The sequence below is a fragment of the Sus scrofa genome, chromosome 6 (assembly GCF_054392235.1).
Source record: "Sus scrofa isolate SSC_HxYL_T2T_F1_AM1 chromosome 6, Sscrofa_HxYL_maternal_Yorkshire_Landrace_v2.0, whole genome shotgun sequence".
NCBI lineage: Eukaryota > Metazoa > Chordata > Mammalia > Artiodactyla > Suidae > Sus > Sus scrofa.
In genome coordinates, this window is record NC_139388.1 from 19924599 (window position 1) to 19939219 (window position 14621).

The 14621-nt window shown below is 40.4% G+C and overlaps 1 protein-coding gene across 15 annotated transcripts in view; it reads right to left on the bottom strand.

The window, feature by feature from the left end:
• Positions 1-14621, bottom strand: part of BBS2 (Bardet-Biedl syndrome 2) — a 73093-nt gene that overhangs the window by 40806 nt on the left and 17666 nt on the right. For all 15 annotated transcript variants that reach the window (XR_014805613.1, XR_014805616.1, XR_014805615.1 and 12 more), the window contains exons 8-16: positions 12883-13018; positions 12197-12336; positions 10632-10776; positions 10373-10544; positions 9472-9601; positions 7859-7990; positions 7234-7371; positions 6194-6306; positions 571-719 (exon numbers count right to left, since the gene is read on the bottom strand). Coding sequence is in view for 6 of the 15 variants with exons in the window: in XM_084959800.1 (XP_084815926.1) it covers positions 571-719; positions 6194-6306; positions 7234-7371; positions 7859-7990; positions 9472-9601; positions 10373-10544; positions 10632-10776; positions 12197-12336; positions 12883-13018 (1255 nt within the window). In the remaining 9 variants the exon portion in view is untranslated. The remainder of the gene's footprint in view (positions 1-570; positions 720-6193; positions 6307-7233; positions 7372-7858; positions 7991-9471; positions 9602-10372; positions 10545-10631; positions 10777-12196; positions 12337-12882; positions 13019-14621) is intronic.

The window sequence follows — 14621 nt, forward strand, 5'->3', positions numbered from 1 at the left end:
GAAGTTAAGGACTCAGCCTAGCAGTTAAGGTCAGTGCTATGGGTTTGGTCCCTGGCCCAGGAACTTCCGTATGCCACAGGCTTGGTCAAACAAAGCAAAAAAAAAAAAAAAAAAAAAAACATAAAAGGAGGTCAAAGCCTTGACCCAAAACAGCAGATTCCAAGTATAAATCTCTGGAATATAGTTCTGCCTCTCTGGTTTATTCTGTTGTTCTTTTCCTAAATTTTAAGTTGGACACTTACCCTCATTAATTTTCGGTCTTTTTTTTATTCCCCCCTAATGGGAATATTTAAGGCTTTCCTCTTGGGTACATGTCACTAGCTTTACCTTTAGAGGATGCAGCAAGATCTAAGGAAAGGAGCTGAAAGTGGTTCTTTTTCTCTGAAGTCTGCAGCCTAACTAGAGCCAAACAAGAGGCTGACTGAAACTCGAGTGAGTGGTGCCAACTTAAGTGTAAAAGTTATCTTTAAAAATACAAGCCCTGATACGGATTCCTGAAGCTACCACCATTGCCAATGATTCTCATCCCCAAATTACAGACAGAATACAATGCCACAGAAAGAGACTTACCACGCAGACGACCTGCTCTTTGAATCGCTTGATTTACTGCTTTGAGGCTTCCCAAGAGCTCTGTGTGATTGTTACAGCGAATTTTATATCCATTTAGCAAGTCTTTATTAAGGTCATAAAGTTCCATATAGCGACTCTTCATTGTTTTCCTGTATACATCAATATAGATTTAACACCACTCAAAACAGCGGGCTTACATGAAAAGAGCTGCCAACTTCTTAGACACAATTAAAAAAATTTTAAAAAAGGAACACATCAGATTTTTAGCTATATGTCCATTAAAACAGGGTAACCGCTAAAGTTTGCTTTGAAAACATTGAGAATTTTCCATCAAATACTCTGCTTCTTCCAAATGAATGGAAGACAAGGACTTCCTTGGTTACTGATCCATGGTTTGTTTGAATTTAAGAACCAAGAATTATCCATGCTAACAACATGAGGGGTGGGGAAAAGTGAGCAAGGTTCAGGCTATCTCCCAGGATTCAGATTAATATTGGCAATTTCTTATAAAGTTACATATACACTTACTATACATCCCAGCAATCGCACTATGAGCTATTTATCCAAAAGAAATGAAAACATGTCTGCAAAAAACCTGTACACAAATGTTCACAGGAGCTTTATTCTCAATTACCAAAGTCTGGAAATAACCCAAAAGTCCATTAACTGGTAGAAGGTTACACAAAGTATGGATATCTATACAATAGAATTCTATTCAGCAATAAAAAGGAATGAACTACTCATAACTAGTGACAATATGGATGACTCTCAAAGGCATTACGGTAGGTCAAAGAAAGCAGACTTGGAGTTCCCATCTTGGTGCAGTGGAAACTAATCCAACCAGGAACCATGAGGTTGTGGGTTCGGTCCCTGGCCTTGCTCAGTGAGTTAAGGATCTGGAGTTGTGGTCTAAGTCACAGATGTGGCTTAGATCTGGCATTGCTGTGGCTGTGGTGTAGGCCGGCAGCTGTAGCCCCAGTTCGACCCCTAGCCTGGGAACCTCCATATACCATGGGTACGACCCTAAAAAGCAAAAAAAGAAAAGAAAAAAAAAAAAACAGACTCAAAAGGCTATATATAATGTATGATTCCATTTATATGACATTTTTGGAAGTAAAACTATCGGAAGAGAAATTAGATCAGTGGTTGTTGTCAGGAGGTTAGGAGAGGTACTTGATTGTGGTAGTAGCAGCACAACTGTATACATTTCCCCAAATTTATTGAACTGTAAAAACCTAAAAAGCAGGAGTTCCCATTGTGGCTCATTGGAAACAAATCAGACTAGGATCCTTGAGGATGCAGGTTTGATCCCTGGCCCTGCACAGTAAGTTAAGGATCCGTGAGCTGTGGTGTATAGGCCGGCGGCTATCACTCCCATTTGACCTCTAGCCTGGGAACTTCCATATGCCACCAGGGCAGTCGAAAAAATAAATAAAATAAAATAAAATAAAAAGACAAAAAAACCTAAAAACCATATATTTTCTGCATGTATATTATAAATTATGTATCAACTAACTTGACTTTTAAAAAATAAAACAATGTACCTCTGACAGTCTCTAAATGAAACATAAATAAATCAGGAAAAAAAGGAATTCAGAGGTTGCTGATCACTTCTCTGCAGTTCAGTACAGTCAAATGCCTAAAGCCAGCACCATTTAAAAAAAAAAAAAAAAAGCCAGGGAGAAAAAAAAGGTGGGTGGAGCCGTCTGTATTGGCATAAAACTGGCAAGAAAAAGCAAAAATTGTATATACCTAGGTGATGTTGATGTGGCTGCGGTGTAGGCTGGAAGCTATAGCTCCAATTTGACCCCTAGCCTTGGAACCTCCATATGCTGTGGGTGTGGCCCTAAAAAGACAGAAAAAAAAAGAAAAGAAATGCAAACGGCCTGTAAAACAATGAAAAGATACTCAATACTGCTCATAAGGAAATAAATTAGAACTACAATGAAACCATTTCTCAGGCACTGAACTGGTAAATATCCACGAGTTTACCAATATACTCCATCAGCAAGACTGAAGGGAAACAGGCACTCTCATAGGTTACTGATACAAAATGATATGACACCTATGGAGAGGAATTTGGCAAAATCTTGCAAAACTGTGTACACATTTACCATTTTCCCCAGCAATCCCATTTTCAAACTTTTATTGAAAGATACTTTGGAAAAAATATGAAAAGATTTATGTAATAGTTATACACTGCAATATAATAGCCAAAAAATGATCCAAATGTGTGGAATTGGCTGAATAAACATCCGGAGAGTGGAGTACTATGCAGCTGTAAAAACAAACGAGCAATATCTCTGTGTGCTACTTGGAGTGAAATCCAAAGTATATTTTTAAGTTCAAAAAGCAAGGTGGAAATGAGTTAACATGCTATGTGAGGAGGTATGCGTATATTTAAAATTTTTAGTGATTTGTAATGAAAGGGAGGGAACAGGATGGAGGTGACAGGAGAGGAGAGTTAGACTTTTCTGGATGTGTTTTATAGAGCCAACTTTGGAACTACATAAAAGTTTTAATAAATATGTAATAAAATCAAACAAAAAAGGAAAGAACATCAATCCCCCAAGACTGAAAGCAAAATAAACCAAATGAACTTAACTGTATAGCACATCTGTAGCAAGATCACAAAGTGAGGAATTATTTCAAATTTTAAAATACAGTAATTTGACCAAAACTCTGTTCTAGAATACACTCTAATGACACAAAGCACTGGGGAAAAAAAATCTCACACCACTGTTGGCAATCATATTGTTGACCTTAAATACTGGTATTATCCTTAAATGTTGTATTATAGTATGTTGTACTATAAGATAAAGCCAATAGTTATGTTGATAGTGGTTACAACCATGATTTTCAACATGAGGGAGAAGAGATATAACTCCAATATCACAGTTAAGTAAGAGCCTATATTCATAAATCTTAAATACTATGAATTCATGATACATTTTCTCATTGAAAAAATTTATACATTTTCTAGCTTTATCCACTGAAAAGGTCTAGAATCAAAAATCAACCCAGTAGAAATGAGCATTTCTAATGCTCAGACTATGACATCTATGTAATATTTCCCACTAAAAAGAAGCAGGATTAAAGAAATGGGTGATTCCAGATTCAGAACAGGATGTATACTACAGAAGCCTAAAACATCGTGTACAAGAAAACAAACTAATGAAATTAATAGGATCCATCCAAAGGTAACTGTAGCCAACCTGAAAAGGCTTCCACTAGCCAAAGACAAGATAACTGAGCCATCATAAAGAATGACCGAAAAGGGAGTTCCCATTGTGGCGTGGTGGAAACGAATCCGAGTAGGAACCAGGAGGTTGCAGGTTCAATCCCTGGCCTCGCTCAGTGGGTTAAGGATCCGACGTTGCCATGATGTAAGTTACAGACGTGGCTCAGATCTGGTGTTGCTGTGGCTCTGGCATAGGCCAGTGGCTACAGCTCTGATTAGACCCCTAGTCTGGGAAGCTCCATATGCCTCAGGAGTGGCCCTAAAAGGACAAAAAAGACAAAAAGACAAAAAAAAAAAAAAAAAAAAGAGTGAAATGGACTGCAGCACATTATATATGTTAATAAGGATTTTTAAATTTCATTGGTCAACTTGGAAATGCTATAAAACCAACTCATTATTTTAAAGCTGATAAATAAATAGCCCGTCTTTCCAGGACAAACTACCTTAGGAAACCCAGTAATTCATTAATTCCCGACAGAATTTTGTTTTGTTTTGTTTTGTTTTTAGGGCCACACCTGTGGCATATGGAGGTTCCCAGGCTAGGGGTCAAAATCAGAGCTGCAGCTGCCAGCCTACAACACAGCCACAGCAATGCCAGATCTGAGCCAGGTCTGTGCCTACACCACAGCTGTGACCTACACCACAGCTAACAGCAACGCCAGATCCTTAACCTACTGAGTGAGGCCAGAGATAGAACCTGCATCCTCATGTCAGATTCATTTCCACTGTGCCACGACAGGAATTCCAGAGCATGTTATTCTTACAGAGCTATTTCAGCTAATATATGACAAAGAAATAAGTGAATTAAAACACCACTATTTTTGCAAACTACAAAAGAAATAATCGATCTCAGCAATGATCATAGAGAGCTAGTAACATTATAAAAAAGGAGACAACCAGACATTACATGCATCCTCATGGAAGTACATACTCATTCTTGCCAAAAAAACTAAACCTGAATCTGATCAATCTTCTATATCTAACTACCATTCTAACAGAAATACACAGTACGGAAGAATCATACTAAACATTACCACAAGGACACAATCAGCAAAATCCAAAAAGGGAAACAACAGGAGAAGGAGAAGGTCAGGAGAAAAAGTGAAGCAGCAAACATATGGATTAAAAAAAATTCATCAACCAAATTCAACACATGGTCTTGACTGCAACAAAACAACTTAAAATACACTGAGATACACACACACACCATTTATGATACAACTGGGGAAATTTTAAATACTGGCTAGATATTTTGTGATATTAAATTATTTTACATTTTTCTAAGTGTGTTAATGGTACTGCGATTATTGTTTTTTAAAGTTTCACTGTCTAAAATATTTGTGGCTAAAATTATGTGATGTCTAGAATCTAATTTCAATACAATAACGTGTTTGGAAGAGAGAGAAGTTGAGTGTGGAGAGGAAACAAGATGAGCCATTGGTCGATGATTATTGAAACTAAGAGGCTGGTATTATAGGAAATCATTATATAATTCAATCTAGTCATGTGTGTGTTTGAAATTTTCAGCAATATAATTATTTCAAAAAAAAAATCACTTATTTCTGATAAAGACCATTTTAACTATTTGCTAATGACTCAGACCTTTCAGGGGGAAAAAAAAGCAAGTAGCACCTTAGGCGAACCCTTACCTCTAAAATACAAATATAAAGTTCATCTATTATTGTTAACTATTTTATACATCAATGGATAACCTTTTTACAGAGTTCACCTCAGTACATTTTATTTTCAAGATAAATTTTGCATCTTAGCAAAAAGCTAGCTAGACCTGCACAAATTTTTAACTTTTTTATTCTAAAATAAAATACATATTCAGAAAAACCTCATAAAAGCAAATGCTTGTTAACTAGGTCAAGAAACAAGACTTTGCCAACATCCCAGAAGCTTCCCAATGTGTTCTTTCTGCAGAGTCCCTCCTCCCCAGGGGAAAATACCATCTTATATGATAATCTCTTCCCTGCATTTCTTTGTATTTTTATCATCTACATATGCTTCCCAAACAATATGGTTCACTTTTGTGTGTTTCCAAACTACATAAATGGAGGCATCTTGTGCATAATCTTTGTTTTTTTGGCTTTTTGGGCCACACCTGTGGCACATGGAAGTTCTTAGTCTAGGGGTCGAATTAGAGCCACAGCTGCTGGTCTATGCCACGGCCACAGCAACATGGGATCTGAGCCACATCTGTGACCTACACCACCACTCACGGCAATGCCAGATCCTTAACTCACTGAACAAGGCCAGGGATCCAAGCCGAGTCCTCAGGGATACTAGTCAGGTTTGTTACTGCTGAGCCACACAAGAACTCCCTATATTGCTGACATTTTAAACCATGCACCTGTCCTAGCAATGGAAAATACTCACATGTCCCTCATCAGACGAGCATCCTCAGCTCGGACCAGTAAACTTCGGATCAGATTAGAATTATCAGCCATGTCAGCACTGAGCTTCTGATGGACTGAGTGATATTCATCAACCTGGAGACCGAGAACATCCAGGAATTAAAAAGGCCTCACAAACTTCTTTAAATTAGACAAATTGATAAGACTATCTACTATACACCAGGGCCTTTTTTTTTTCCATCATTCATTTATCCTATCTTAACTGTCTCCCACTGTTTCATTTCCTCTTCAATGAAATAATTAGTCTATGCTGCCTCCAACAGTCGAGATGACATTCTATGTGAATCCTTTCCATGTTTTAGCACCATGAGCCTAAGCCACACACATATTAATATTTTAGAGATTTGGGGTGAGAATGTTGATAAAAGTGGGGACGAATCACAATCATTTTTTTCTTTCAATTTTGGGTTGCTGGAAAGCACTAAACCAAGAACAAAGTAGATACAGTGGATAAGATGAAGGACTAGCCAAGGAAAACGTTCATGTATTTTTTAAAAGCATCCCTCCAAACCAAACAAAGAAAGTACGGTGGTCAAGAGCTAAATACTCATTTTTATACAAGAAATCTTTAACTAATGAACTCTCCAGTACTAGTTCAATTTTGATTTTAAGAACTTGCAGAAATTTGGGAGTTCCAGTCATGGCGCAGTGGAAATGAATCTGAGTAGTATCCACAAGGATGCAGGTTTGATCCCTGGACTTGCTCAGTGGGTTAAGGATCCGGTGCTGCTGTGAGCTGTGGTGTTGGTTGCAGATGCGGCTCATATCCCGCATTGTTGTGGCTATGGCTATAGCTTTGATTTGACCCCTAGCCTGGGAACTTCCATATGCTGCGTGTGAAGCCCTAAAAAGCAAAAAAAAAAAAAAAAAAAAAAGGAATTTGCAAAAATTCTTTAAATCTTGATTATCATGTAACATTTGTAGTATCATTAATTTAACAGAGGCAGTCAAGCATTATTGAACCACCATGTTCTCCCAAATGCACCCACTAGGTGCCCTCACCTTAACCAGCACCTTTCGTAATTCTTCAAAGTAGACAGGGAAATCCGCTTCTACCTGAAGGTCTTCAATACCAAAAAATGATGCCATCGACTGTATGATGTCACCAGCCAAATCAATATCATCAGTATTTATAGTGATCTATCCAGAGGGAAAAAGACAAGTTTGGTATCCTCGAATATTAAAGACAAACTTTGCTGAAACAGTACCTTAACATCCCCACATTCAACACACTTACAGGACATAAATTTATATGCAGTGATAAAGATAAGATCTAGCTCTCAAAGAAGTTAAAAATCACATTAATTATTTCTAGTGTAGGCAAAAAAAAAAAATCAATCCTCTTGCCTTATGAACTAAACAACAAAATCATTCAAACAGTGCAAATGTTTTGCTCTCCACTGTATTCTTAAGCCATCCCACATTAGGCAAGGAATGGTGAAGGGAAGGAGAGAGAGCAAGGCAGAAAACCGCTGTTCTAGATGATACCCTCATGTCAGAGATGCTAACACTAACAGACTGGGTTGAAACGTGGTTTTACAACCTTGAGATCTGTGCCACCCGCTTCACTTTACACTGAAAGGTAGGTATTACATTAGAAATCTATGCCCATGACAGCAAAAATTACCTCTCCACTAAGTTTTATTTTTATAAACAGCTGGTCACCATTTCGTAAGGATGTGAAACACACTTGAAATGGAGCATTCTGAATGTTTGTGTCCTCTGGTAACAGAAAGTTCTGGTTGAGCCACATAACAACCTTTAAGATGAAGAGGATGAAATGAACTTCAATTTTTAAAGTACAGTCATCATTAAGTTATTCTACTTTATCCTACTGCTTGGTTTAAACAAACAAACAAACAAAAAAGACCCAGAGTTCACATCATGGCTCAGTGGAAACGAAACTGACTAGTATCCATGAGGATGCAGGTTTGATCCCTGGCCTTGCCGTGAGCTGTGGTCGGTTAAGAATCTGGCGTTGCTGTGAGCTGTGGTGTAGGTTGCAAACGCAGCTCAGATCTGGCATTGCTGTGGCTGTGGCACAGGCCAGTGGCTGCAGCTCCAGTTCAACCTCTAGCCTAGGAACCTCCATACACCGTGGGTCTGGCCTTTAAAAAAAAAAAAAAAAGATGTAAATAAATAATTTTTTAAAAGACCCAAAAACAAAGATTTATACTTTACCCCTCTCTAGTCACACTTTTTCCCACGTCATACATGTTCTTAAAGTAACATTCACAATTACGTCTGGTCCCACAGCATGCATGATTTTACAGCATTCTCTACTTAGATATAACTTATATGTCATGTGGAAACAACTCATGTATGATGCTAATTCTGTTTACACGACAGATCTTTTGTGGCTATATCCTGCTTAAAATCATTCCATTCCATCCTTTAAAAAACATAAATTTTTGCATGTACACATATCAAAGACACAGAGCTACATCCATTCTATAAGTAAAGAATAAATTTTAATATCAATAATAATAATACTTTACAGTGGTTTGCAACACAGGTGCCACATAAGATCTACCTGAGAGCCCTGGAAGGAGCCACCTGTAGAGTTTCAAGTTTCACAGGCCAGGAAGGGGCCTAACAATCTACATGACTGAAAAGCCTCACTGAGAATTCTGAAGTCCAACCATGGTTAAAATCCACAGGCAGTAGTCCTCTAAACCTTACAAAGTGCTACTGCACCAACATGTTACCCTCCGGGGCCCCTAGTGAGGGAAGACCTCCTGACCTATAGGTGAGAAAACTGGGGCTCAGACTGCTGAGGGGAATTCCCTAAGACCACTAGGAAGTTCATCAGTTAAGCCAGCACTTGAACCCCCCCACCCCACCCCCAAATGTTCTCACTGCCAAGTCCTACTCTTTCTATTCTGATGCAGGCTCCTCTTGCAACACTAGATGGGACAGGCACACAAGGACCGTGAGAAAAGAAAGAGAGGAACTAAAAACAGGTTAAGAACTCATCTGTAACTAAGGATTGCTTAAGTAAATACTTTTGAATTGATTAGCCAAAATACATATTTTTGAATAATTTTTCAAAATGGGAAAAGGTATTTTAGCAACACTTTTGTTACAGGTTATAAACCAACTCCAAGCTACATAACTCTTTCATGTCCTATTTACTGCTACCAAATAACACACTCATGTAATTTCCTCCTTCCTACAAAATAACATCCGAAGGATTCCAAAGTGGAAAAGTGTTGAAAAAAAAAAAAGGCAGACACTCACCCTCTGCGCCCGTTCTGCGATGATGAAGTTGACATAACTAGGCGGCTCACTGGCTGAGTCTGGGCTGGTCAGTGCATACATGGAGAAGCGGGGGAGCTGTCTTGTCAGCTCAAATACATGAAACTGGGTGCTACGGCCAACCAACGGAACACAAGGGAACCGTTTGTGTGGAGTGTTATTTCAACGTGAAGGACCCAGAAAATACATGTAAAATCACTACCGGGTCATCAACCTGATATTTATGGGTTTCACTCAAGTAACCTCCCCACTCCCATAAAAAACCTTGAAGATTAAAGTCCCATAGACATGCACGTTGGGATTTAGAGATAACATGAGTCCATGAATATACATGCATGCACCAAGGGTTTAAAACACTCTAAAAGGAATGAGGAGTTCCCTCTGTGGCCCAGTGGAAATGAATCTGACTGGTATCCATGAGGATGCAGGTTCGATCCCTGGGCTTGCTTGGTGGGTTAAGAATCTGGCATTCCCAGGAGCTATGGTGTAGGTTGCAGACATGGCTCAGATCCTGCGTTGCTGTGGCTGTGGTGTAGACTGGCAGCTATAGCTCCAATTCGATCCCTAGCCTGGGAACTTTCATTTGCAAGGTACAACATAACCCCTATAGTCTTAGTGGCCAAAACTAAATCATCAATAAAACATATTTTTGGAACTTTTGTGCATATGAGATAATTTGACTAAAGCCAGAAAATAACCATCTTAAACTTTTTTTTTTTAAAGATTTCAAATTAGAGAAATAAGCAGTCATGGCTTGCCTAGGTGGGAAGAACCACTAAATGGCCCCTCCAGCCCCAGAGAACACATAGCATGAAGGGAAATCTACACATTTTGCTCTGTCCCCTAAGTGCTGTCTGGAAACCAAGCGACTTGCAATGGTTACCTGCTTCTGTAACCCACGAAGGTTTTCAAGTGCAGATCCACAGGGACATCTTTGGGAGGTGTGATTGGGATGCGAATGGAGCTGGAAAGGTTGTGAATGCTGGGATGCACCACGTGGCTTTCACCTAGAAAAATTCCCTCTGCAAAAATCAGTACTGCTCGGATGATGGTGTCTGCAGGGAAGAGAGAAGATGGCAGTCCAGGAACCACTCCAAGATGGTGCAGGTGCCAGCAAACATCAGCTATAAATACCAACTTACCGTTAGAAGTGGAGATGCACAACTCGGTGTGGGCAGCCTGCGCTGCACTCCCCAGGTTGACGGAGAGGGCCGTGTGCAGCTTGGTGTTGGCCGGGATGACGCCCCGATGCCCATCAGCCTCACTCAGGGGACTGCTCAGTTCGGCCTGAAAAACACCCCACCCACATCCAGCTCAAGTCCTCGGAACACTGAACTGATGCCAGTTTTAAATAATTCAGCTATTCAGCTTCAGAAGACAGATCCCCATCATCTTATTAATCCCATTCTTCAGACTTCAGAGACTCACCTCATTAGTGCTCTTGCTCTACTTGGCCTTTTAAAAGGAAATACCCTCATCCCTTTCTGCAGTGAGGGTCCATTGTCCCCTAGCATGCCTTTTACTGACTGCTGTTTCGTTTTTTAAAAACTACTAAAGAAATTCACTTAATTTAGCAAATTCAAATACAGTTGTGCATAATGGAACAAATTAAAACCCTGTTCCCCAGCTCATCCTCCTGCCAGTTTAGCATGTAAATGGACATAAATGTATATACACACTCACCAGAGTTTCTGTCAATTTTTATTTGTTGTTGAAAAATCAAAAGATACTCTATACATACTGCCCTGGCTTTCTCTCACTCAATAATACCACAGAAAACCTTCCATATCAGCCTATATATATATATACACACACACACACACACACATATATATACTCCTCATTTTTTTTGTTTAGGGCTGCACCCCTAAAAAGGCATACAGAGGTTCCCAGGCTAGGGGTTGAAGTGGAGCTGTAGCTGCCGACCTACACCACAGCCACAGCAATGTGGGATCCAAGCTGCATTTGCAACCTACACCACAGCTCACAGCAATGCCGGATCCTTAACCACTGAGCGAGGCAAGGGATCAAACCTGTGTCTTCATGGATACCAGCTAGATTCATTTCCACTAAGCCGTGACGGGAACTCCAATACACCTAATTTTTTCTTTTTTTCTCTTGAGCTACTTATTCTTCCCCAGCACACACTCCCTACTACTTTTTTTTTTTCCCATCTTTTTAGGGCCCCACCTGAGACATACGAAGTTCCCAAGCTAGGGGCTGAATCAAAACCATAGCTACTGGCCTACACCATAGCCACTGCCAAGCCAGACCCGAGCCGGATCCATGACCTATACCACAGCTTGCGACAATACCGCCGGATCCTTAACCCACTGAAAGGGGTAGGGATAGAACCTGCATCCTCACAGATACTAGGCGGTTTCTTAACTCGCCAAGCCACCACAGGAACTCCCACACTCCCTACCACTGATCAAAACTTAGGTTGCCTCTATCTGTTCCCTGCTACAAACAGTGACGCAGTAAATGCCTCTGAACCCTCGTGCAAACACTTCTACAGCTTAGCTACTGGCGGTGGGATTTCTAGGTCAAAGGATGCACGACCTCTTCACTCTGGCACTAGCCAACAGGCACTTCTCTCCCTTTCCTGTCCGGGGCAGACATGGAAATGCTCCTTTCACAAGCGCCGATCCTTCCCGGCCGCCCTCAATTTTTCAGGTTCCCACGTACCCTCCGCATCAGGACCCACCTTGGCATTGTCCTCGTAGTTACGGAGCTCCAGCAACAGGTTCTGTTTTTTCTGACTCAGTTCTCGGATCAGGTCCTGCTCTACACTGGTGTCCATGATGTTCCCTCTCATCTCAGGCGTGCCTGGCAGGTAGCCACGGACTGACAGGAGGAAAACATACTCACCAGACTGAGGGAAGGCCCAAATACAGCCAGATCTACTTTTCCTTTTCTTTTTTAGGGCCATATCTGTGGCATATGGAGGTTCCCAGGCTATGGGTCAAATCAGAGCTGCAGCTGCTGGCCTACACCACAGCCACGGCAACACTGGATCCAAGTCGCATCTGTGACCTATGTCACAGCTTGTGGCAATGCCACATCCTTAACCCACTGAACAAAGCCAGGGACCCAACCCAGGTCAGGTTCTTCACCCACTGAGCCACAATGGGAATGCTTCAGCCCAGTCTACTTTTAAGGGATGTGGAAGTTTCCAGTCCAAAGACTGAATGGCACCACGGCAGTGACAATGCCAGGTCCTTAACTCCAATTACCTATTCTTAAAACCTAAGGCCTCATTTCCCCAACTTCGGTGAATTTATTAGGACAAAAGTACAGCAACACAAACACTTTCTAGTGGAATTTCCCAGTATTCTGACCCAATCAAATTGAAAATCTGACTTTTCAAGGACTGCTCCTATCTCAATTTACTTTCCCCATCCACCGAGCAGCAGATTAACTGAATGTGGCCATCCATCCGGTAATCTCCCTCTACCACGCCGGCAATTGCAGAAGAAAAGTTGTCTTTAAAGATGACCTCCCCAGTTCGGTCACTCCGAGCATCGACCTAAAATAAAGTAAGAACCTGAAAAATAGCTTATGCTACAGTTTTGTTTTGTTTGTTTAAATAACACAAAACTTCAAATATATTTTTGTCTTTTTTTAAATTTTAGGGCTGCACCCAGGGCATATGGAGGTCCCCCAGGCTAGGGGTTGGATCAGAGCTGTAGCTGCTGCCCTACACCGCAGCCACAGCAATGTGAGATCCGAGCCACATCGCGACCTACACCAGAGCTCAAGGTGATGCCAGGTCCTTAACCCACTGATCAAGGCCAGGGATCAAACTTGCCTCCTCATGGATGCTAATCAGATTCGTTTCTGCTGAGCCACTATGGGAACTCTGAAATTTCAAATTTAAATCAGCTTTAGTCTAGAAGTTTTCAAAAGTACTCCATAGAGCCCTGTGGCTTCTCAGGAGGACTTATAACCATAGGGGCCAATCAGCTCTGCTTTCTTTTTCTTTTTCTCAGTAAATAAAAGCTATTTTCCATATGGGCCTTCACATAATATTTCATTTGGAGAAGTGGCTTAGCTGAGAGGCAGTACATTTAGAATATGTAGCATAGTACAAAAGTCCAAACTGCCCAGGTTCAGATTCCAATTTGCCACTTACTATCTGTGGGATCTTGGGAAGTTTCTTAACCATTCTGTACTTGGCCTCCTCCTCTGGAGATCAATAATAACCTGAGGAAAGTAACTGTATCTAGACCTCAGACTTGTGAAGAGGCCTAAAGGTGTTAACACATGTTAAGCACTTAGAACAGGCCCTGGCACACGGAGATATATGAGACATGTTAGCTCTCTTTTTTTAACTTAATTTTTTTTTTTTTAGGGCTGCACCTACAGCATATGGAAGTTTCCAGGCTAGGGGCTGAATAGGAGCTGCAGCTGCCAGCCTACGACACAGCCATAGCAACGCCAGATCCTTAACCCACTGAGCAAGGCCAGGGATTGAACCTGCATCCTCATGGATACTAGTTGGATTAGTTTCCACTATACCAGGATGGGCACTCTTACAATCCTTTCTTTGAATGAAGACTTGGATCCAGTACAATAATTTATATTCCTCAGAATAGGGTACCTTTTATGGATTTTTTTAATGAACAACTACATAGTCTTCCTTTACAATTTTTAATGTACATACCAAACACAAAATCAAGTGGAGAAGAAGAAACATAACAGTTTTTTAGAATTTGTTCTTCACACAACACCAAAGGAAGATTACAAGGCACTGACCAAAGGTAAAGGAAAATCAAAGAAGAGACAGAATTAGCTGATCTCCTTTTAGGCAATCAGCACTGACAGACAAAAGAGCTAGGACAAATGGTATCCATGGAGACCTGGCAGCTACTTAGGCAGTTTCTAACAAGACAATCCCAACTTGCCAAAAAACTATAGAAAACTCTGATTTGAAGTTAAAAAAGGAAAGAATTTTTAAAATTCTATCTTGAAGTTGTAGCTGGGAAGACAATATGATAACACAATTCTTCCCATTAATTCTAAGTTTTTAGTTAGACTTGAAGATTAGAAAAGAGCTATACAAACAGTTTGTTATTAGCTTATTAAAAATCCTTTTTTGCTTGCCTATGCCCAGGATCAACCTGATTAAA